This window comes from Tripterygium wilfordii, chromosome 9, assembly GCF_013401445.1.
Source record: "Tripterygium wilfordii isolate XIE 37 chromosome 9, ASM1340144v1, whole genome shotgun sequence".
Lineage (NCBI taxonomy): Eukaryota > Viridiplantae > Streptophyta > Magnoliopsida > Celastrales > Celastraceae > Tripterygium > Tripterygium wilfordii.
This window is the reverse complement of record NC_052240.1, coordinates 4,228,846-4,254,965: the sequence shown is the minus strand read 5'-3', so window position 1 is coordinate 4,254,965 and position 26,120 is coordinate 4,228,846. Positions and strand designations below refer to the sequence as shown.

The following is a 26,120-nucleotide window of genomic DNA, read 5'->3' as shown; positions in this document are numbered from 1 at the left end:
ACTCTGAAAGTAATCATCGAGCCTTTGTAACTGGCTTACATCATTGAATTTATGACTTGGTGACTGGTGTCATGACTTATGAGTCCTTTGTTGTCATTGTCTATTCTAACGTAGTTCAAAATTATTTGCCTTTTTTCCCTCCTTTTAACAGTGATAGAATTAGTTCCGGTTCTGGTGGCAGGAGCCATTTGATACCTTGGTTTTGTAATGCCTTTGTCTGATGAATGCTTTACTCGTAGATCATTTGTGTTCTGGAAGTCTTGGGTCTCACTTGTCAAGTATGATTATGCGCATTATCTCTCTGAGTGGTATATAATGGAGACACATTTTGTCTATTTGCGTTGATATCGTACCATTTCAGTGAACAGTAGATTCCTGCGAACAACTATACCATTTTCCTTGGACCCATGAGATCAGGATGAGTTCTTGGACTATAGTAGTACTATACTATAGAGACAATTTGCGTGTATGAACATTTTGGCTTTATCCACAACAGAGAGATATTATCTGTTTTCTGTACCATTTCAGCATCTGCTAGTCTGTGCAGTTCATCTGACTTCTGAGCACTTCGTGCAAATCTCTTTAGGCATTAGCATGGATTCAACAGCTCTATTGCAAGTACGCAACCCTAGGGCCTAAGCAGTTTATATGTGGTTTTTTTCCCTAGGAGAGATCATATCATGTGTATTGAACCTTGCGTTCATGATGAAGTGGTTTTCTTTGCTTAGGAATGTTGGTGTTGGTGTTATATGTAGGTCTGAAACAATTTGAGACGTGTTTTGGCTGGGCTTATAGACCTTAAGTAACGTTTCTAACTTCTGGAACAATTTGAGATACCTTTTGGCTTGCTACGTAAATGATAGTTTGGTGGTAGGAGAATATGCTAGACTGCTCTTTAAATGGGGATGATTCTTACTTGTATGCTGAAATGCTATTGATTCATTTTTGTTTTATATATTTTTGAATTTTAGATACTGTAGTCGTTATTGATTTCTGTTTTCCCTTTGCATTTGGTGTTTTGCAGACAGTAAAATCCAAACATTTTGGATTCATCGAATTTGAGGCTCCTGGGGTTGTTTTCTCTGCATTACTTGAATTTAATATCGGTTTACTCGTATTCCTGTTTAATAACAATGGGCTTCTGGTAAGTGCAGGTAGCAGAGATTGTAGCTGATTGTATGCATAATTATCTATTATTTGAGCATCTTCTGCAAGTCCATGTTATCCCTCCAGAACATGTTCATCCAAAGTTGTAAGCAATTTTATTATTCTATGCTACAGTTGAGTCCACATTTACGTAGTGCTATTCATCGCTGATTCTTCATTTTTGTTTCTTAATTTATCTATACAATAACTTTCTGATATGTAGATGGAGAGGCTATAATTATAAACGTACCCCATTGGACTGGGGTCAAATTGAACGAAAGAGACAGAACAAGGTATTAAGGGTGCAGAGCAGTTTAATTTGGCATGAATTACTTGTGAGGCAAACCATTAAGAAGTCATCTATCCATGACTTGAATGTTTACTGTCGATGTTCTTCAGGAAAGAACCCTGGACGAGTGCAAAAAGTTGGCGGAGAATACATTGAAGAGAGATCGGAAGAGGAGAAAGAGGATAGAGTCTGCTGGTATTGAGTACGAGTGCCCAGAAATTGTAAGTATTACTTGTTTTGTTGTTTTGGATTGCTACAAGCAGAACGATAAATGTGTTGAAGTATATCTTTTGCTGGCATTTGCTTCGTTTTAACACCTGGGCCGACTCAAATTCTAAATTTCTTAAGTTGTCAGATATAAAATCTGGAGATTGTGGCTCTTCTCCCATGCATGTGGTAAATAGATGTCCATTTCTCAGAGACGTGAAAGAGTTTCATGGTGTAAATGAAAACTTTGATTGTATTTTATGCTTTGATATCATAGAGAAGTTCTTGCATGTTGTGAACTAGTTAATTAATACATTTCATTCTGTTAACTAGTCAAGAGGCACCAATATGGCTTTGTTTGAGGAGCATCCTTAGTCATATCATTCTATTGAAGTTATAAATATATATATATTATGCTGTTGATGGTTCTCAGTTCGGTTTTCTAAGAATTTTTCTTTTGACACCCAGTAGCTCAGGTATCATGTACCTAATTCTGTTTTGCAGGTTGGTCACATTCAGCCTGCTCCAAAGAAGATCAAGTTTGATGATGAGTAGAAATTCTTCCCCCATTGTTAATATGGAAGGATTTTTTTAAATGCCGTCAGTATTTATCTGTTTGGAAGCTGGTTGCTCATTGTTTTTGGTCCGACTGGATTTTCATGGTTGAGAAAAAGATTCGAAGGAGAAGATCTACCTTTTCAATGTTATTTTACCTTCTATTACCTGCGGAGAGGTCCTCAGCCGAGTGTTAAGCTTTCAATACATTGGATTCTTCAAATCAATTTGCTATAATATTTGTATGTTTACTCCTTCGTCTTTCACCTAATACAGCTGTGACCAAGTTTTTTACTATTATTTTTTAAGGCACTGGTATTAATGTCTTAGCTTATCTTGAATTTATATGTTAATGACTGAAATTTGGAAATCTAAATCGATTTTAGTTATGAATCAGTTATCTTTTTTCTTTGACGCAATAAGTGAAGCAACAGAGCTTGATTCTAACCAGTAAATTTTTACCATCACAAATATCAGAATTTCTGTATGTTTGCTTTTTTGGTCAATTGGAGTAACAGAGTTTGATGCTAGCCGGTAATATGCCAATAAAAGGATAAAAAGATAAATGCATGCTTTCACATAGCAATTTAGAACTCTATTTTTCATCCACAAAGCGAAGAGCCAAAAACCATTCCACTAAGGGGAAGAACCAAACACCCTTCAGCTAGATTGCCGCAGCCTAAAACAAGAAAATCAACGATCTTTAGTAACATAGGACAGTTCTTTCCCAGTCTCAGTATTTAATATGGAACCCATACAGTACAAAAGCTAAGCTAAACTGGCTGACACAATTCTTAAAACATAAAACATTATAGTTAGGCAATGCTTGGCAAGGGGGTTAACGAGAGTTGGGGGTGGGGAGGGTAAGGGAGCATTCCACTACAAAAATACCCTCTTGTGCATTGGAATGCTCCCTGTCCTCTCCCCAAAGCTTAGGAACGCCCCTGCCAAGCATACCTTTAATCAAATCAATGAATGTGCAACTGCAAACAATGCTTGACAAAAATGAAATAAAGCAAAGCAGCATCAACTACTTTTATTAGATTTGCCAGTAAACGAGTAGAACTACAAAACAAACTTCCCAGAGTCCACATGTGAAAAAAAGAAAAGAGCAGTTACCAAACTGAATAACAGGAATACATTGTGGTTGAAAACCCACTTCTACTCCTCCGACAACATATATTTTTTATAGTCAAAACCAAAGTTCCGGCGTGGTCTGCCTGCTTCATCATCTTGCATATGCTGTCACCAAAGTCACCAGAAAGTTACAATACTCATTGGCAAATACATGGTAATTATCAGAATTGAACTTTCATTAGGGTATCAGAATTAACTTTCATAAGGGTTAAAGTGTACATTTCATTCTTATTTTGATCTCATTATTAATTTTTAATTTATCTTAGCCATTTTCTTTTTCCTTGCGCTTAGGCGCACCTTTGACAACACTGCATGATCCAAAATTTTGCAGTAACATAAGGATGACTTGTACACTTTAACCCTTTAACATATTGGTGCAAATTACAAAGACTTCCCAAAAATGCAAAAGAAGAAAAAAGGTTCGAACCGGGAAAAAAAATCATGGCCTGAAATTACGTGCTTCTGCTGGCACACATCCAGATCCCTTTTAAAATATATGAAACAAGTTTCTCGGATTGCTTGTCAAAAGTTTCTAGATGCAAAAAACTAGTTTCTATTATTACAATATTTTTTTCATGTCAATCCTAGTCTACTCCAAATTGAAATCTTAAGTTTCTTAAGAGTCTAAGTCCTTAAAGAATTAGGACTACTGGGAAGTCTGTAACTCACATATGCTGCGTACACTATTATTTGAGGGATGAATGAACAAGGGATAAAAAATTTTGTACTATCAGCAAAAGTTTTTGAGGAGAAGTTCATACACAATCATAACTATAAAAGAATCTCACTACCATCTCCGGAAACAGAGCATTGACGATTATGAAACAAGTACGAAAAGCCCTCCATTTCTAACAATGGACTCAATGAATGAACAATGTAGAATCCCCTACCAAAGTATCAATCAAAAGATTGAGACCATACACCATAGACACCATTTCTTTGCAGGAGAAAGTTATAGGTAGAGGTTCACTCCACATATATAATACTACATCTAAACATTCACACACATCAAGAGCAGAGAAAGACAATAGTAATTACTTCAAGTTCAGGAAACCAAATTAAATGCAACTCCTTAGATCTCGGCTCAAAAATTATATGTGTAAGAGATACATTTGATGTGTGCTAGTACAAGATTGAAATAGCAGTCCACTGACTCATAGAATGGACCATGCAACTAATTGTTATGTTTGTCAGCATGAACAGAAGTTGAATCATAAATAATCAATTAGTATACCAAAAAAAAAGTAAGAATCCAATACTAGAGTTAAAGAGGCACTTAAGCATAGCAAAGCTTCAAATGAAACACATCTATCACTTCTTGAGAATTCTATTTCTGCACAATCAAATCTTATTTGAAGGAATTCTTCATTATCCAACCACAATTGTAATTTCTAACTGCAATTTGACGCTCTTACTATGCAATAGGGGAAAAAAAAAAAAACAGATTCTGACAATGCATAAATCCTATAGTAGTAGAGACAACGAGATAAATCCCATTCCTCCATTCTGCTAGGTTATGAGCAGAGCTAAAGACTCGCATCAACTCTTATACTCAAAACAAATTCTCAAGTTATTTTTTTGAAGAAGTTGACAATTCGTCTAGCCATAGATCATCCCACCACTAAGCTAAAGTACACTTCTACTTGCAAATCTCCCCAAAACCATCATCTACTCTAGGCTCTTTTAAAATCCAAACTGAAGTTTTCAGCTCCTCCGACTTGAATCTTAGATTCAACCGAAAGGGGAGTAAATATTACGAGGTCTTTTGAAATAGTCAATCCGAATTTAAAATCCGAACTCCAAGATGCACAGTTCTTAAGGGCCGATTCCGAATAACAATGGATCAGATTGAAATAAAACCAATCAATAACGAAATTAGATATAACTATAAACAGAAAGAGAGAGACAGAGAGAGAGAGAATTTTACGAATTCTTTGACGATGCCCCTGTAGACTAAGACTGGAACCACGATGCCGAAGATCCCAACGAGAGAAAGAGTGCGGCGATTCCAACGGATGTTGTACTCCACATTCTCTCTTAGAGTGCCCCAATCCTCGATGAACTTGTTCTTGTTCGCTTCCATGCCGCCCCCCATTTTCGCCCAATCTGCTCTCGCTTCCTCTTCTCGCGGATGTTGAGGGAATGAGATACTTGGATTTGGGCAGAGCATCATATTTATAACTCATCGAATGGGCCTTATGACAATCACGATCTGGGCCATGTCTTCGTCCCATCAATTATAAGCTTACTCTAAAGAAATATTTTAGTCACACCCCCGAACTTTATTAATCTCACCCCGATTTAAGTCGACTGTGTTTTCTAGATCTTTGCTCTTTCCACCCCATTCTCACCATCTCTTTCTACTCCCTCACGAGTACACCCACTACCAATCATGGAGTCATAGTCATCCGAGCACCAAACCGGTAACTATTACCGTCAAATTGAAACTCAAACCACCACGAACTAAATCCGAGCAATCCTGATGAGTTTCACCTACCAACCAAACCCCGAGAACTGTCAGAAATGAAGCCACAACAACCCCACGCTTTAAGCTCTTAATCCAGTGTATTAGCCATCACCCAGTTCCCAATAAAGCCGCAAGCAATGTGCAATTTTTTACAATAACAAATTGTGGTTTGGGCTTTTTGACAACAAGAAATTGTGGTTTGGGCTTTTTGACAACAAGAAGAGATAATGTAGAAGTCAAATGTGCAATTTTTGTAGAAACAAGACAATTGTGGATTCTGCATTTTTTTCATTTCTTCACTTCGTCTCCATATGTATCCATTGCGGTCAAACAAAAAAACAAGAACTGTGTAAAACATACTGCAACCATTAACCTCCTGTTCATAGCAGCGGTGCGTCTACATACAACTTCCCGTAATAAAAAGGCAATAAAGTGATAATTTTTTAGTCTGGCACAATGAACTAACCGAAAACCAAAAGTACTAAGACTAGTGCTAAAACACCTAACGAATTCCGGATACTCATCCACTATATAGGGCTTAGTAGCGCTCAAAGGAAGATGGGCGACCACCCCTGCTAGGGTGGTCATATGGAGTTGCAGCTGGACGATTCCTGTAATTCCTTCCTTCACTCCGGGCAGGTCCCCCAGCTCCATACCTATCACCACCTCCACGTGGGCCACCATCTCTATCATAGGCTCTGTCCTTGGCATAACCATTTAGAGGGTAACGATCTGACCCACCATTCCTATCACCTACAAAGCGATCAGCAAAACGATCTCCAGCAGGTGGGTACCTGCATGGTTTAAAGAAGATGAATGGCTACAAGACTCGATGTTAAAAGTAAACGATCTAAATGCTGGCAACTTTCCACAGTAATAGTTCAGAATAGAGATGAAGCATCACTGTTGTATTTTGATGATCTCTCGAGTACCTGTCACTAGCATAGCGATCACGGCCCAAATATTTATCTCTGCCATTAAGGCGGTCCCTATCTCCATAGCGTCCACCATCATAACGGTCATCAATGTAACGATCACGATCTCCAAAGCAATCTCCACGACTACCTGCCCCTTCAAACCTAGAATGTGAAGAGAACGAACCTCCACCTCCAGCTCGGCCGCCACCACCAGCTGAAAGACAATCTCTGGCCCAATGCCCTGGCCTTCCGCACTTGAAACATTCATCTTGTCCCACAGGTCTGTCACGTCCCACATAGCTTCCCCTGCCACCTGATGGATAGCTTCCTCCCCTATAGCCATAATCTGCATCATCGCCCCCCATTTTTGGTTGGGCCTTGTTGACTGAGATAGTACGATCACCAAACTCACGTCCATGCATCTCCGTTATGGCATCTTCCATCCCCTGACGATCTGCAAATGTAATGAACCCAAATCCACGAGGACGGCCCGTGTCTCTTTCCAGCATGATCTACAAGAACCATTAAAAAGGTGATGCCAAGCAATAGTACAGCACTGATATACTAGCTTTAGTTTAAACGAAAGACAATTTAGTTTAACCAAAGATGACCATGCAAGGCAAACATCCATCATTTATGCTCAATATTGGGATTGTCAGTGTCCTCGACAAATATGGCCCAAGTACATATATGCAGCAATGCAGCATAGCAACTCAAACAAGTAAAAGAGGGGGGGACGTGACAAAATAATAATCATACCAAACAAGGGCAAAGATCGGCCATGAACTATTTGATTTTCAAATATAGAAAGATAAAGGAATAGAATCCAGATACAGATATTGAAACCTGCAAAAGAGTCCATCAATATGTTCTTCACAAATATGACATAAGTACATAAATGCAGCATGGCAACACAAACGAGCAAAAGAGGCGGAAGTGACAAAATAATAAGCATACCAAACAAGGGCAAAGATCGGCCATGAACTATTGCATTTTCAATTATAAAAAGATAAAACAAATAGAATACAGATACAGATATTGAAACCTGCAAAAGTATCAATCAATGAGAAACAGGAGAAAAGATAAGCAATAAACTCTTGCACTTTCAAACATAAGAAAAGATAAATGAATGGAAAAGAAAACTGGTACATATATAGAGAACTGCAAAAGTTCCACGTGAACTACATTTCTAAAGCGGGGAAAAAAAAAGAAAAAAAAAAGAAAAAAGAAGCAAAGGTCAACAAATATCACAATCCATCCTACATAATTAGAGCATGTCCAATGGACACTTGATAACACATTTTCAAGTGTTGAAAAATGAACTTTATGGAAAATTTAGAGTGCTGGAGTTCTACAATGGAAGAAAATGAACACTTGAAAACACACTTTTTTGAGAATGACACTTGAAATATAGGTTGTTGTTAAAAATGACACTTGAAATATGAAGTATGTATATAGTTGATGAATAGTGAAGAGAGAGATGATGAAAAGTAAGAAAGAGATGATAAAAAGTAAGAGAGAGAAAATAAAGAAGATGAGTATGAAGTGTTGAAAAGTTATGCCAATTAAGTTATGCCACGTAGGAGAGAGTAGAAGAGAGAGAATGATTTTGAAGTGCTTGATATAGTTTTTACCACTGGAGTTGCTCTTACACAGAAAGCTTGTATCTCTATCCTTCGTAATCATGCACATATACCTTAAGAGTGTGCTACCAGAAGAAAAGATCAACTGAGACCAAACAAATTAATCAGGGGAACCTTTCAATTTGTGGTTTGATGGAAAGAAACCAAAATGTGATACACTTTCAGGGGTAATTACTTAACCAGGAAAAGTTATCATCAGTACACCATGCAATCAATATACAAATAATTCAGTAAATCATGATTCATTAGCCCCTCAAAATTTAATCCCCTACTACCAAGTATAATTTGGTCACATGATGAAGCTGAAAGAATCATTATGAAACAAAATCAGACTAAAATTAAGAAGCTACATAGTGAATTCGTGGAAGAAACTTTCTACATAGAAGCATCATAAACGAGGACGTCAGGGAACAACTAAGATTCACCAAAATAAGGTAAAGGATATTTGTGTTCAGGTAGAGTTGGGGAAAAATTAAGCGGGTTAATTTTTACAAAAAAAAAAAAAAGGCCTTTCAAAATTAAGACTTGAGAATATAAAACAAATAACAAGCCAAAGCAGTACTGGCAGAGCTAGTGGAAAATACGTGAACAGATAATATGCCCATCAAAACTACTAATTATTTAATGCGTAGAGAGTAATTGCATTTGGCAAATCCGTGTAAATAATTATCCTAAACTTCAAAGTATCAAAAAACAAAGAAACATAGTAAAACAGGATGGCAGAACCCATCTTGAAACATCCACAAGAATGATCGAATAGTTGAGTTTTACGTTCATCAACTTCAATCAAATAGACATGATTAATAAGGATACAATACACAAAAGGCAAAAAGAAGATGACTTACATTGTCTTTGTTACACGAGATAAAGCCATTCAATGTGCTTGATAGTTCAAGGAGTTCTTAGAAAAAACAGAAGAACCGCAAAAGTCTATCAGTCATCAAATTAACAATTGACCACAGACCTCAATTCACAACCGATATTCCAACAAATTTTATATTCCTGGCTCCTGCCATGCTCTGCTCTTGCAAAAGTTTTTCCAGCAAAACAATTCCTACTTAGACTGGTCATTTATCCAAGCTTATAGCCACCCTTACAACATATCAACTCCGACGAAAAACCCAATAACAATTTATCAGCCCCAAGTCCAAGCAAAAAGTCACTCTACAGGAAGAAGCAAATCTTCATAAACAAACAACATAATTTACTATGATCGATCCTCCTGTGAAGTGTGATGCAACATTTAACAATCTAAAATGCAAAACAGGCATCAACAAATACTTCTTTGCCGGAAACTTTACAGCTATTGTTCGGGTTCTTTCTTCAGGTTTGATTGGTCCAGTAAGCAGCATGACTGAGAAGCAATCAGAAACGCGAGTAGGAAACATATATGTTTATGCATCCACCACGACATGTGAATGAAAGTCAAAAGCACCTCCTAACCATCATATTTGATGCAGAACAAATTTTTAGCCAGAAACCCAGGAATAAAATTCCAAACACCAGAATTCCCACTTACTCTAGTTTTTATTTATTGCCTTATCACAAAATTGTAGATAATTATCACAAAGTCGTGGGAATAGATGGCAGTGTTTCTGAACACCCAAAAAGATCACCCCCTTAACTATTCATGTAAAACATTAAGTCATTGATGTAAACTGCTACCAAATTAGAAGTAGCAAATTCAGTATCATTGTTTACTCCATCAAATCCATCCTCAGCAATACGAGATGCAGTTTCGAAACTTTCAGAGAATCAAAGAGGTAAATTCAGTGTATTTGTAAGTGTAACTGAGGCATCTAAAGAACACAAGTGTTGAGGAACCGTGAAGATCCAACAACTGCGTAGCCTAAACTTCCAAAGTACAAAGACGGAAAATGAGGTAGCCAGACAGGAAGTAATCTGAAAGCTGAAGATACTATGACAAGTTTAGAATGCGAAACCCGGAAAAATTGTCGAACAGTCACAAGCAAACCGATAACTGGAAGCTACAATATAATTTTATCTCCTGATCCCTTCAGCAGGTACGTTCAACATACCACCTCGTTACTAAAAACCTATCAACAACATGTGCAAACCAGTTCACATACAAGATCTTCAAGAATATGGTATCTCAAAGATCATCAGTCAGAGCATCTTGTTTTCACTCAAAGTTTCTGCTGCTGCACAAGAATGATCTATCTGGGACTTGCTTTGGACTATCCCAAACACGTTGACCATAATCTAAACTCACGGAACACAACATACTTATCAAAGTTCTTATGCACACTCTAGGACGAACAATTCAGTACATAACATTCCTGATGGTAGAATGAAACAACATGACGTAACATCTTCCATATATCTTCACTGTGTAAACACACAGATATTTAGCAGCACCAGATAATCCTCTAGATTCTCTGGAGACGGGAACATGTCGTAAAAGGCGCCACAGACCACATCAGTATAAACGCCAATGGCATGAATGACTGAACTGGAGACTGTTTCTGACACACTCCAAGTAAAAACATCTAGTCCAAGTGTATTGTAGAAGTTGGGAAAGCCACTTGGATAACGGAAGTTTATTTTGAAAGCTGAAACAAATCTTCAAGAAAATGCATGGGCATTTCAACCATTAAACACTGATCTATTAAGATTGCTCAGTTACTCAGTCACCAGATGGATGGAAGCTCACTGACACAGAGAACTTGGCAAGAAAGAAAGAGCTCTAGAAGTTTACTAAACAAACATAACTTGTTAGATAAATCAACCAAAACAATATAACCCTTTCATATCTGTAATTTTGTTTCTCTTCTGGACCCAACTGCACTGATCCGAATACAAACTCTTCTGACCAGACAGCCAAACCTTAAATGCCTTCAACAAACCAAAATCCGTATATTCTGAACCAATCTGTATTTCTTCTCTTGGATAATTCAAAACTAACCGTTCACTATGATCTAAGATACTAAGCACAGAAAAGGCATTGACCTTCAGCAATCTGAATTGCTCTCGGCAATAACATCTCTAAATCTAGGGTATCTCAAAAGATCACAACCAACAATCACAAACACCATAAACAAACAGGAGGTTAATTTGATTGAACAAAGAGGTACAAAAATACAACAGCTGCTGCCAAAGACGATAGAACGAAGTAACAACTTTTAACTAAACTATATTTTGAATGGAACTGTCCTTCTCTTTACATTAAATACAATGGTTTAGGTGACTTTTAATGTGTCTTAATTAGTCTTCCCTCATAGATTAGAAGTTCAAAAAAATGGAAAAAAATCACTTTCAGAAGGAAGTAATTTTTTTTTTTTTAAATCAGTGGCTTCGCTCGTAGAAGTTTATCATGATATCATACTCTTTCATGTGAAGTCTTATGAGCAATCGCCAATCAGTATGATGCTTGAACCAGTTCTTGTATCATCAACTTTGCAACCATAACAATCATTCTCAGCTCAAATCTAACCCCATCACACACTCCCCAGCCTACCTCTTATAAACCCACAAAACTCCCACCCCGCAGAGAGGCAAAGAAACTGCTTTTTCTTTTTATATTTTGTTGAACGTAAAAATCCCATTAGTAAAAGAAAATGATTCTGTAATTTGGACCAGCAGCCCAAAGATAACAATGTTAGTTACAACTCCCTTGAACCAAAGGTCCCCCACTAAACTTGCTATAATGAGTATCAAACCCAGCGTCTTCAACTTAGCATCCCATTCTTTTTTCAACCTCAAAGATTTTCTTGGCATCATGCTTCATTAGTTTCCCAACCTTAACAATCACAACCTCTTCAAATTTAGGCCCAATGAAATCTTAAACCTCCTACCTTTATTGTCATAAGACACTTACTTCAAATAGATGCATTATATCAGCAAAATCTCAACTTATATATTCTAACTGGCAAGCCTAACAAGTTGCTCAAGTTATGTGTCACATCTTCAGAAGATCTCATATCCAAATTACACCAAATCCGGGAACAATTCCATTCTTTGCCATGGAATAACAGATTAAAAGCGCCTTCAAATCCAAATTAGTGTCTGTTGTTTAAGGAAAAAGTCCGTTACTTTCTATCACACTGCCATCAAGTTCATCTTTTTGCCACTCTGTTCTCAAAGTTGAATCATACACTACAGCACAAATTATCCAAAACCGTAGTTCTGTCAGATGCCACAGCCAACCTCTTTTGGAAATATTTTCTTTATTTTTCTTCTCATTCTTCTTCAGTGGAGGACAAAACCAAATTCTAAGTATGTCACCAGACGATTCAACATCAATCATATGCCGTAAGACCATATAATCACGAATTTATTGACATCAAACTGAACCATTAACAAGACGACAACCAAAGATGGACGGATACCTGAGTCTCGATGATTTTGCCGAAACGATTGAAAGCATTATCGAGCTGTCGCTCGGTGACGTCAAATGATAATCCTCCAACGAATATCCGGTTTTCTTCCTTCGCAGCCATCTCTCACGTACAAGGCACAGAGTTCCTACGCCAAAAAAAAAAAAAACACAATTAATCCTAGAGAAACCCTAGAATCCACAGTTCCCTGCAAAACCAGAGAAAAAAAGAGAGATTTACCCTTCGCTCCGCAGGCCGAGAGTGAAAATTTCTGTTTTTTGGTTTCGGGTATGCGAGAAGCCCTAAAAACAAAAAAATATTTAAATATCTGGTGGAGCTCAATCCAGGTACCCCTCTACAAGGGGTGGGGTGGGGTGGAAAAAAAAAATGGACAGGTCGGTTTAAGTCCGACAATATCACGTAATTATGAATATTCATGTGTCCAGAATTTAATTCGAATTGAATTTTAAATATACTTAATTAATTAAATTCATATTGATTTAAATATAGATAAGTAAGAAAAACAATAAATTAATTGGGTTAAAGTTCAAATAAATAAATTGGTGTGTTTGATCAGACTCGATTTTAAATTGGACAAAAAAAAATTGTTTAGACCCAAATTTTGAACATAAATTATTAGTTTAATCTAGGTTGAATAAATTCGGTTATTCGTACTGCACAGAGTTTTGCCACCTTGATGGTAGTACCTTGTTACTTAAAAGGTGCCACGACTACAAGGTAATTTAAAATTTAAATTTTAAAATCTATATTTATGAGAAATGGAAAATATATATTTCACTATTTTGTTGCTATTTTGTTTTTTGAAAAATTCCCCTAATTAATAATTATTTATCTGGCCATTTATTTGTGTGCTTAATTTTGTGTTTATTTTTAATACTTGCAACAAAAATTTCGTTAATTATCGTTTCACTTTCTTCTAAGATTATCTAGAATTAGCACCCTAATTCCATCACGAAAATTAAAAAAAATAATTTGCATAGAGACAAGTACAAAGAAGCATGTAAAGCTTTAGTCATCTATGGCAGTTAATTGCCCTTAACAAACTGATGTAAAATCATAATATTGTATTCATGCATTGTTCAATGATATGTATTATCTTGGTCAACAGGATTCGAATCCCCCTCTTCTGTTTTTTTTTTTTTAAAAATCCATCCATCAAATGTCACCCGCACATTAATTTGAATTATTGTTTATTATGATAGGTGTTTAATTATTTGACAAAATGCATGTAAAGTTTTTTAAAAATAATTAATTAAATAAGGCAAGTTTGATTTAGGAAAAGAGTTAACCTAAGTTTATTGAGATACAAGTTTTCCTTCTTCTTTTTTCTCTTAATCTATTGATATTATATTAAAGTTCATATATAGCTAATGTCATAAAATATTTATAGTTTTTAAATATTTATAAAAAATTAGAAAAAATAATTAAATTACATATAAATGTTTCTCAACTTATCATTTTTTTAAAAAAAATAAAATCGACACATAATTTATAAATTCATTGACCTATTGCAAAAACAAATATATATATATATATATGTATATAATATTTATATAGATGAAGAAAAAAACATATACTTGATTAGGACAATAATAAATGATCAAATATACATTTACATCTTTCACATATACATGAATATAGAAGAATAATAAATAATCAAATTAATACATTTACATCTTTCTCATATACATGAATATAGAAGAATAATGAATTATCAAATCAAGACATTTAATAATCAAAAATTGTGGCCTTTGCCCTAGAAAAGGAGTAGAAAGATTTTGACAAATATGGATTCTTTCAACAAAAATTTGGTATTGTTTTTGGTGTCAATTGCAATATTTTGCCTTAATGCTTGTGATTCGTTTTTTCCAACAAGAACACATGTTTTTATCTACAATAATATCGATCCCAACAAGAACTTAACTGACGTTCAAAAGATGATCTTAGATAGCATGTTATCTCTTTTCACAATGAGTTTGACTTTGATTTTATTCCTAATATTTGGGCCACCACACTCATCTATTGTAGTTTTTCATGACCTGATGGGTTTCAGATGTTTGATATCTACATACATAAGAGAGATTACAAATGTACTAAATGTGTTTGGTACATTTTTGTTACGTGTCCTTATTTTATTCTTCAGAACAATCTCTTTGTTATCCATGGAATTAATGATTAAATTGTACTTAAATATAAGTACAAATTAATATTTTATTTTTTCAAATGAATAATTGGTTATCCATAAACTATATAAAAACATGGTTAGACCCCTAGCTCAAGTCTGCAATCGAATTGAGAATGGGAGGTAGTCTGGTTGGTCAGATTGTATGCACAGGATCTTGAAGTCTAGGGTTCCATTCTCATCAGGAGGTTGAGATTTGGATAGTTTTCATCCGCTGTGGTGGCCTTCATACCCCTCGGGCATGGCTTAACGTGTGTGTGACTTATGGGTCTTTCAAAAAAAAAGTCTGCAATGCAATTGAGGTAGCAAAGATGCAGCTTGCAAAGGTTGACATAATTCACATCTTCAGAGAAGCAAATGGGATGGTAGATCTGTTTACAAAGAAATGTATGCTGAGATCAGCATATTGTGTTTTATGGTTTTGAAGGAGCTCTCCCTTTGGTGCACTCCAATCTGCACATTGGGAGTTTTGTAAAATCTGTTTTCATTGTAGTTTTGTGCACTCTTACTTGTTTTTTCTGCTCTCAGACCATCCCTTGATACCTTATTTGTACTTTCTTTTGTTCCGAATATATCTCGTTACTTATCAAAAAAAAAAACATTTCTCAATTATATTCACAATTCAACCACGATGATCAATTGTGATGCCATATATCTTCCACGTATAAAGATAAACAACTCCGGTGCCATATATCTTTCATATACTGACAAAAATACCCTTCCAGATTCTCTGTTAAAATTAAACTCCAAATTCACCACGCAAAGACGAACTAGTAATTCAACTAATTGTAGCTAATCACTCTTATAATAACAACCGAGGACGTATAATATATGGAAATAACGTAAAGAGATCTATATATATATTTTTTTTCTATATATACATCGTTTACTATACAGAAACAAAAATATAGATCTCTTTACATATATGCATCCTCAAATTTATTGAAGGAAATATATATATATAGTGTGCTTCTCACCCACGGGATCCCGCAGTGTTTTTAAAGTGCGGGATAGGTTTTCAGCCATTGATCAGATCACATGGCCCTGGCCCACATTAAAGCACACATGTGCAATGTTGGTAATCAAGAGTGAAAAAGTTATCCCGCACTTAAAAAAATTCACGGGATCCCGCGTGTGAGAATTCGGGTATATATATATATATATATTATTAGTATTATTATATCTTATGCATATCGAACAATATTTATTTGATACAATCTATCAGTTCATTCAATACACAACAACAATAAATGAGAACAATTTGTCCTATTTCAAATCAGATTTACTTCAAATGTTTTATTTATATTTGACAAATAATAACTACTTTTCCACGAGAGTCACATTCAAACTAAAGAGAAATTGTGTTACTAAATACTGATGGTATTTTTTGGTTAGAGTTTGTTGTTTCCAGTTTCCTTCAATTGTTGCTTGTTGGTTTCAAGTTGAAAAAAGACTTACATATTTCTAAAGAATTTTAACAGTATTTAAAAGTACTGACGATGATGTTAAAACTGAAATAATTGTACCGCAAAAGTGTTAAGAATCCCAATAAATAGATTCATGGTCATCCCAATAATTTATCTTGTCACTCGATTAATGTAAGTGCTTGGGCCCATAATACCGGGTGATTGAACCAGAGAGTGACATATTAGTCACTGAGATCCCTGTCACATCCAAGTTAGGTTGAGAAAAGCTTCAAAATAACGTAGACTTATTTTATTTTAAAGATTCAAATATCTATAAATACTAAAACTATAAAATCCTAACAGATATGAAATTACCAAAAGTACTAATAACAAAATTAGAAATAGACTTCGAGAACGAAATAATTAAACTAAGTCTCTTAATTATTATAAAAACCATATTAATAGAGAGTAACAAAAATGAAAAAGTGAACTTACAAACTTATATTGAAACTTCTAAATTACATTAAAACTTAAAAAAATACTAACATTAAACCAAGAATTAATTATTCATCTTCAATTGTAAGTGAGCTGCGGATCCAAGTGTTGGTACCATCCAAACAGAAGGAGGCCATAGAAATCTTGGAGATCGATCACTATCATAATGAGGTGTAATGCTCTCATCTTTCAAGTTGAAAACACCCATGTCATGAATCGCTGTGTCCCAAAAATGAGGAACAAAGTATATGGCGTCTGGTTTGCAGTCAGGAAAGTTAGATGACTTAACACAAAACGATTGTCTGTCTCCCAAAAACAATGCATCATCACCCAAACTCCTAACCTCATGCCAATATAGCTGCTCATTAGCTTTATCTTTATTGGTGATCAGTGAATCCCTACGTATGCTGTAAATCCTAAAAGTCGTAGTCTTACAATCAACGTAGCTTATATATCTACGAATGTACAGCAAATCTCCTTCAGATGATTTTGCAAGGTATTCCACGCATTTGTCATCATCATCAACACGAGGAAGCAGTCCATCATTCAGTACCCTTGTTTCCACTTGTCGAGGTCGACTTTCATTAACAATGATGGACACGAGCTCAGAATTATCCATTAGTAGGAGCATACCTTCGTAATAAATAATATCATTCGAGAAGGTGTAATGTTCATATACGTAAACCCAAGATTTAGTTCCGGGTTTCAATACAGCCAAACATTCATCACATAGCACCACAACTTCATACTTGTCAGGATACATATAAGGGTTATGAGACAATACCAGTTTATAGATCCAATATTTATCATAGTCACGTCGTCGTCGCGGTCGCCGAAAATAATAACCAGATGATTTGGCTGAAATCATTGGGGGTAAGGTTATAATCTGATTCAAGAAAGGGTTTCGAAGAGTTATACGCAAACCCTTATCAGTAGTCGCAAACCATCCATGAGAATATCCACATAACCTCTTCTGATAATGAGGCAGGTTATACTTGAAATCGTAAGTTTTACTGGTTGTGACATTGTATAGAGTGTGCTGGTGGTCGCTACCATACGCGGAAGGGAACATCAACAGGGGAAGTTGTACGCTCCACAATTCCATAAGCTGTTGTCTTCGTTGCTTTGCAACAGAGTACCAGTGTTTGCAAACCGCACCGAATCTGGCATAGTCATAGAAAGACACTATACCATCTAGGATTCCGTCGAGAATATCTTTAGGAAGCCACGCCCAGTTTGATTCTGACAACTCCATCAGCAATTTGTCTGGTTGAATCAAAGAGAAAGAAAGGTTCGGACTTTGAAGAAACGAGGCTGAAGTTGAAGTAATATTTATAAGGGTTGTGATTCGAAGTCTGTTCAATTAGGAAACAAATTGAGGTTTTGCGGCTTTGAAAGGAGGATGGAGGACTAGTGCACCCACACAGTCGAAGCTTTATAAGGAGTCCTCAGTATTCCTAATTGACAAGAATTCTTGGCGTGGTAGGCAAGGCGCCGCATGGACTCAATTACACCCTGAGAGAAAATTACCCTTCACGGTTTCTCTCTCTCTTTAAATTGTTTCCCTTTTGTGCCTTTTATATAATCACCAACTACAAGTGGAAAAAAAAAAAACCTCTCAAATATTACCTCATTAACTTATTCTATGGTTTATTTAGCCTCAGTAATCACTAAGGGTGCGTTTGGTATGAGGGTAAGAATTCAGGGGTATAATTTGTTACCCATGTAAATGTTACAAGAGTAATAATAATTATGGAGAATAAGTGTTTCCCTTGTTTGGTAAAGAATGGTAAAATTTATCCAAATATTCATTACTCTTGTTTGTTACGACTATACATTACTGGTGTAATACCATTACCATTGTTTGTTATTATTGTAATGAACCAAACTAGAAAAAAGTGATATTATGTTTTTTATTGTTACGACTATCATGTACCAAAATTTTAAAAATATAGATACATATGCATATATATACACACACAGTTAGACATATATATATATATATATAATAACAATTGTTAACAATTTCAACAAAATAATCTGATAACATTCAAATCCATGACAAAGACGTAACACAAGAGTAGGGGTCATCATTTGGCCCGCGGGCCTAGGTCCGAGCTCGGCCCTGCCCGACCCTTTGGGCGGGCATGAGCTCCATTTTTTGGGTCAGCCCAACCCGAAGCCAGACACCTCATGCCAATTTTGGCTCAGCTCGAGCCCAACCCAAGCCCGACATTATTTATTTTTATATATATATAATATGTATATATTTATATTTATATATATATATATAATATGTATGTATATATATAATACACACACATACACAGACAGTGCATATGTATATATTTATATGTGTGTGTATATGTATATGTGTGTGTGTGTGTATATATATATATATATATATATATATATATATATATATATGCATATGTATATATATATATATATGTGTGTATGTATATGTGTGTGTATATATATATATGTATATATATATACAGGCAGTGCATATGTGCGTGTATATATATATATGTGTGTGTGTGTGTATATATATATATATATATGTGTGTGTATACCCACAGACAGTGCATATGTGAGTGTGTGTGTGTATATACATATATGTGCATGTGTGTGTGTGTCTGTGTATATATACATATATATATATAATATATATGTGTATATATAACTTATGGGCTTTTAGAATTTTTTATTTAAAGGGGTAATAGGTTGGAGTAAAACTTCTCATTACTTTTTATTACCCAGGTCCCCCACTAGTAAACTTTATGTGTAAAAAATAAGCTCAATTACTAAAATTTATTACAGGAGTAAAAGTTATAATGACATAACAAACACAAGTAAACTTAAAATTTAATTACCCTTGTAACTATTACACCCCATTACCCTTGTATCAAACGCACCATAAAGGTCATTTCTATAAATGGCACTTGTCGTATATCCGCGGTATGCACGTTTATTTTATTAATATATATTTTTTAACAATAGTGTTAGGTAGTCCATATAGTGATAGCTCATGGGGGCCCAAGTCTCTTAAACGAAATTTTAAAACATTTTAATTCTCAAAATACACATTAAATTTTTTCAAAAAATTACATATTTAGAATCAGCGCATAAAACTCTTTATAACAAGGTTCATTGTCGATGAGTTTTATCATATAAAATCTTAATTTCATTGTTTTTTTTCAATGGAATTTATTAATTTCATTGTTTTTGAAATTTATGAATTCTAAACTGTGCTTTAAAAAATAATAGAATATATATTAAAATAATAAATTTTGGATAATGAATTATGGGATAAAAGAGTATAAATAAAACTATTACATTGATTAAATCAATAGAATAACAGAAGCACTGCATGTCCATAATTTTAATGTCCATAACTATCCACAATTTAGGTGGCATGAGGAGAAGTGTAGGAGACCATTTTGTATTAAATAGTCTTCACACATCTCCTCATGTCACCTAGATTATGGACAATTATTACCCAAAATTATGGACATATATCATTTTGGATGGAATAAATCTGTTGGGCTCCCATGGTTTACCAAACAGATGGGGTACATGTCATTTTTAGTATATTTTTATGTAAGTATGTACTAAACATATGAGTTTTTAGTATATTTTTATGTAAATATGTACTAATAAAAATATTATTGTTATTATTGTTGAGTTCATAGCATAAAGTTCCACCGTACTTATACTAAAAAAAAAAAAATTTCACGGTACTTTGGGGAGGATATATTTTGTTATAGGCAAGGAGAGACCGAATTATAGGTGGATTATAATAGCATATACTGGGTCTGGTTCGTCATTTCACATTGATTCTAATTAAACTTCAGCTTGGAATGCAATGATCAAGGGGTTTAAGAAGTGGATTATGTGATGTAATTCCACCCGGAGTACATCCAAGCCTAGATGGTGCCGGGGTGGCTTGTCCTATTTTTATAAGGGTTAATGACATATTTGGTCACCGAAAGATACTTTGTGTACAATTTGTATACTAGAAAAGATCTATATTTTTTTTTCTATTTATAGATCTTTTACCATACAGAAACAAAAATATAGACCACTTTACATATATGCATCCTCAAATTCATTGAAGGAAATAGATATAATTCAATACACAACAACGATAAATGAGAACAATTTGTCCTATTTCAAATGAGATGTACTTCAAATGTCTTGTTTATATTTGACAAATAATAACTACTTTTCCACGACAATCACATTCAAACTAAAGAGAACCTGTGATACTAAATACTGATGGTATTTTTTGCTTAGAGTTTGTTGTTTCCAGTTTCCTTCAAATTGTTGCTTGTTGGTTTCAAGTAGAAAAAAAAGACTTAGATTATACTTCCATTTTTCTAAAGAAATTTAAAAGTACTGACAACATCAGTGATGCTAAAATTGGAATAATTGCGTACTTGTATTGCAAAAATGTTAGGAATCTCAATAGGTGGAATCATAGTCATCCCAATAATTCATCTTGTCCCTTGATTAATGTAATAGCAGGAGCCCACAAAATCTGGTGACTGAACCAGAGACTGACATATGGTCCTTATCACATCCAAGTTATTTTATTTTAGGGTAGACTTATTTTATTTTAAAGATTCAAAGATCTATAAATACTAAAACTATAAAACTTTAATAGATATAAAATTACCCAAAAGTAATAATAATAAAATTAGAAATAGACTTCTAACAAGACAATGAAATCATTAAACTAAGTCTCCTAATTATTATAAAAAACATATTCATAGAGAGTAACAAAAATGAAAAAGTGAAGCTTACCAAACTTATATTAAAACTTCTAAGTTACATTAAAAAATACTAATATTAAACCAAGAATTAATTATTCATCTTCAATTGCAAGTAAGATGCGGTTCCAAGTGTTGGTACTATCTGTAGAAGCCCGAATCTACAATTGTTGAATAGTCAACGTAATTTATATGGAGGTCTTCTACAGCGGGATCCTGAGAAACAAAGCAAGGTTGAGATCAAAGAACTTGGGCACCGGTGGGGTACCTGCCAAAGAACCTCCTACGCTCAAGTCAGTCAATCGAAATTATGTTGGTCAAAGTAAAGATATAAGAATCGTAAAGTGCGAATGCTGGTATGAGAATGGTGGATGCAAGATGCGAGGTCGCTGTGAATGAGCTGAAGGTTGAAGAAAATTTTAATTCTTAATTATATTTTTAGTTGTTATCCTTATCACTTTACCCATGTTTGAATATAATTTCAATTAATATGAAAATTTTGAAAATTTCACAATGTTGTTTTTATCCTTATCACTTTACCCATGATTTTAATCCTTAATAATTTTCTCATGAATTGAAACATATTTGAATTTGCTATCATTTTTTTCTTCTAACAACCATTTATAAATACCCTTTATTATCATATAAATTATAATTTAATTATTTAACTATGATATTTTATCACTACTTAATTATAAATATGATTATATTTTATCACTATGTAAATTATTAATTGATAATTTTTATTATTCAAATATTTATTCACAAGGATGAAGCCTAATTTCTTTTTTCAAAATTAAATATAAAGAAATGAATTATTTTTTAAAAGTCTAGCTTATTGTGTAGAGCCAAAGAAGAATAATTACAAATTGCTGAAAAATAAAAGAAATTTTTGATTGACAAAATTTTTGTTTTGTATCTTTGTCTTTTATAGGTTTGCATGTTAAAGATCGTAATGATAACTCTTTATATTTGCGAAATTTTACAAGGTCTTAAGATTGACAAAAAAAATTAAGCTTCATCAGATAAGTGGTCATGATTTTACATTAAACAGTATAAGATAGTTCTCATAATGGATATTAAAAATCGATGATAGTGAAATTGGAGATCATAATGATTGTGAGAGAATTGTAGAAATTCTAGATGATTTCCTTATCAAGAACTCAGACAATCCCTTGACAACAATTGTTAATAACACATATCTTTCTTTACTTCAAAAAATGGGTGATTCTAAGTATGTGCAGGAGAGGATAATTCTTGTACATACATTTGAAATAGTACAAACAGTGAATAACTTTATGTTTTCATTAGTTTCAAGTGAAGAAATAACTTATTTTAGTTCCGATAATGTTTGCAAAAGTAGATATGAATGTCGATAGTCATGAATATTTATACACAATTGAATTTTTAAATTCCATTACATCTTTTGGTCTTCTAAACCATGAATCAATATAGATGATTGGTGTTCCAATAATGCTGCTTAGAAATATTGATCAGAAATCTGGTGTATGCAATGGAACCAAATTGATAGCAACACAATTGAAAAAACACATTATAGAAGCTAAGATTATTTCAGAAATCAAGGTAGGTCACAAGATATTTATTTCTCGAATGATACTATCTCTATCAGATTCTTGATTATTATTTAAACTCCAAAGAAGATAGTATCCATTAGCTATTAATTTTGCTATAACAATAAACAAAAGTCAAGGATAACCACTTTCTCATGTTGGTTTGTATTTGTCAAGATCGGTTTTTAGTCATGGCTAATTATATGTTGCAGTCTCAAGGGTAAAAAGTATGAATGGGCTGAAGATATTGATTGTTAATGATGAAGGATAATTATGTAATACTACAAGCAAATGTACGTAATATTGTTTTTCATAATTTAATATTGGTATGTCATACTATTGTCAACTTTCTATTATTATCGACTTCAATAAATTCTAATTAGAAATTTAAAGTTAATGTCAAGACTATGGAGTATCTCTTCACTTTTCTTAGATCCATTTTGTGTTAGTCCTTTTATGATAAAGTATTTTAGTGAAATTATAATTTTTTTATTATGCGTGCATCGCACGAGTCTAATAACTAGTTTAGTGAAATTATAAGCAAATTGATTGATATTATATGTATAATCGTCACCTACTCACCTTTATGCCTTTCCCGTAATAAAGGTTTTAGGTTTTTGATTTGATCTATATACCTATAAAATAAATATTTAATTATTAATATTCTCTCAATGAGAAATAAAGTTCCAAATATTACTTTTATACATATGCTAGATGTTGAAGAGAACATAGATTATAAGGCAATATAGTAAATAGCTTCATATATATTATATATATACGCATTCCACGAATTCATTGACCAAAAAAATAAGTTTCTCAATATAACTTTTTATTTTAGTTGGAGAGATTATATAATGTATGACAACAGTAAATAGATTTTTTCTCTAGATGGTGATATAGTCAACTTTCTCAATACACTTATTTATTAGTAGAAATATACAGCAAATAATTTATTTATTTTACTTGTATAATCTTTAAATTTTTGCCTTTCCCATAAATTTATGTTTATCAACCCTATAAATTGTGGCATTTTCCTTAGAAAAAGAGTAGAAAGTTTTTAACAAATATGGATTCTTTCAATAAAAAATTGGTATTTGTTTTCGGTGTCAATTACAATATTTTTGCATTAGTGCTTGTGTTGCAATTTTTCCAACAAAGGCACAAGTTGTCGTCTACAACAATATCGATCCCAAAACAAGAACTTAGCAATTCACTGCATCTCGGGAGATGATGATCTTTGAGAGCATGTTATCTCTTTTGGCGAACAGTATAATTTTGAATTTAAAACTAATATTGGGGCCCCACACTCTATCATTGTAGTTTTTCACGACCTGATAGATAGAACATAGAATATATAGAAGCAAGTAAACAAAATATACGGATGTAAGTAAACAAATTTCCGCATTAACTTTTCAAATATAATTATTTAGTAGAAGTAGATAGCAAATTGATTTATATTACATGTATATAATTTACATTACGCCTTCCAGGATCAGGGTTTCCTATATGCTTTTGATTTGATTATCTATAAAGAAAATATTTGATTATTAATACTCTTTCATTGAAAATAAATTTCCCAATATTACTTTTACACATATGCAGCTAGAAGTTGAAGAGAAAATAGATTATAAGGCAGTATAGTAAATAGATTCATATAGATTATATGTACACACATCCCACAAATTTATTAACCAACCCATAATAAAAATATTTAATTTTATCCAAAAAATAAGTTTCCCAATATAACTTTTTATTTTAGTTGGTGAGAATATGTAATATATGGCAACATAGTAAACAGATTTTCTATAGATGGTGATATAATTAACTTTCCCAATATAACTTTCCATTTTAGGGGACAGGGGAGCTGGAATTAGACCTGCCAATTCCACCAAATCTCCACCAATCTTCTTCCTTATTTTAGTTTTTGAGAATATATAATATATGACAACATAGTAAATATATAATTAACTTCCCCAATATAATTATTAAGTGGAAATATATAGCAAATTGATTTATATTCCTATTATCTATATAATCTTTACATTTATGCCTTTTCCATACATATATGTTTGTTAACCCTATAAATGTGTGGCTTTTGCCCTGGAAAAGGAGCAGAAAGTTTTTAATAAATATGGATTATTTCAACAAAAAATTGGTATTGTTTTTGGTGTCAATTGCAATATTTTGCATTAGTGATTGTGATGCGATTTTTCCAATGAGATCACATGTTTTGATCTACAACAATATCGATCCCAACAAAAACTTAACAGTTCACTGCCTCTCAGGAGATGATGATCTTGGAGAGCATGTTATCCCTTATCATACGGAGTATCACTTTGACTTTATTCCTAATATCTGGTGCACTACACTCTTCCATTGCAGTTTTGCATGGCCTGGTGGGTTTCATAAGTTTGATATCTACAAATGTAAGAGAGATTTCAAGTGTACTAGATGTGTTTGGTACATTTATGAAACGGGTCCTTGTTATCCTCTTCCAGGAGACCCTCGATGCTATCCATGGAATTCATGATTAAATTGTACTTAAATATAATTAGTACAAATTAATCTCTTTCCCCCGAATGAATAATTGGTTATCCATAAACTAAATAAAAACATGGTTACACCCGTTGTTGTTTATTTGTTTTTCCCCTTGTTTATTGGTAGTTCTTAGAATATTCATAGGAGATTTATTTTATACTATTAATTATTCTACTTTTTATTAGTTTCTTGTTTAAATTTTAATATTCTGAAGTCTCACAAACCGCTCTTCATACTGATACGCAACACTTTTGGGTTACTACCCCCACCTTCATTTTTTGTTGGGGGCTTTGGTGCATGATGGTGTTTCTTTGCGTAATATATAATCTTGGAAATGATTTGTATGTGCTAGAAGTGTTAGATTATGGGTGATTCTGGTGTATGTTTATGTCTTTGGCTCTCTTTGAGAGTTTGAACTATGCTATTGGTGAACA

The 26,120-nt window shown here is 33.7% G+C and overlaps 3 protein-coding genes across 4 annotated transcripts; all 3 read right to left on the bottom strand.

The window, feature by feature from the left end:
• Positions 1-3,208: 3,208 nt before the first annotated feature.
• Positions 3,209-5,486, bottom strand: LOC120004948. Its single transcript, XM_038854330.1, has 2 exons — positions 5,262-5,486; positions 3,209-3,439 (listed from the first exon to the last, which is right to left on the bottom strand). Exons 1-2 carry the CDS (start codon positions 5,427-5,429, stop codon positions 3,359-3,361), a joined length of 249 nt encoding a protein of 82 aa, XP_038710258.1. The 5' UTR covers positions 5,430-5,486; the 3' UTR covers positions 3,209-3,358.
• A 586-nt stretch (positions 5,487-6,072) lies between these two features.
• LOC120006493 (glycine-rich RNA-binding protein RZ1C-like) lies at positions 6,073-13,018 on the bottom strand. Of its 2 annotated transcripts, XM_038856549.1 has the most exons (4): positions 12,939-13,018; positions 12,711-12,846; positions 6,734-7,230; positions 6,073-6,595 (listed from the first exon to the last, which is right to left on the bottom strand). In XM_038856549.1, exons 2-4 carry the CDS (start codon positions 12,819-12,821, stop codon positions 6,340-6,342), a joined length of 864 nt encoding a protein of 287 aa, XP_038712477.1. In that variant the 5' UTR covers positions 12,822-12,846; positions 12,939-13,018; the 3' UTR covers positions 6,073-6,339. The 2 variants fall into 2 exon arrangements, with proteins under 2 accessions (XP_038712477.1, XP_038712478.1); XM_038856550.1 differs by lacking the exons at positions 12,711-12,846; positions 12,939-13,018 and adding an exon at positions 9,207-10,659.
• A 3,848-nt stretch (positions 13,019-16,866) lies between these two features.
• LOC120005922 (F-box protein At5g25290-like) lies at positions 16,867-18,302 on the bottom strand. Its single transcript, XM_038855807.1, has 2 exons — positions 18,226-18,302; positions 16,867-18,157 (listed from the first exon to the last, which is right to left on the bottom strand). The coding sequence occupies exons 1-2, from the start codon at positions 18,300-18,302 to the stop codon at positions 16,867-16,869; spliced, it is 1,368 nt and encodes a 455-aa protein (XP_038711735.1).
• Between the last annotated feature and the right edge of the window lie 7,818 nt (positions 18,303-26,120).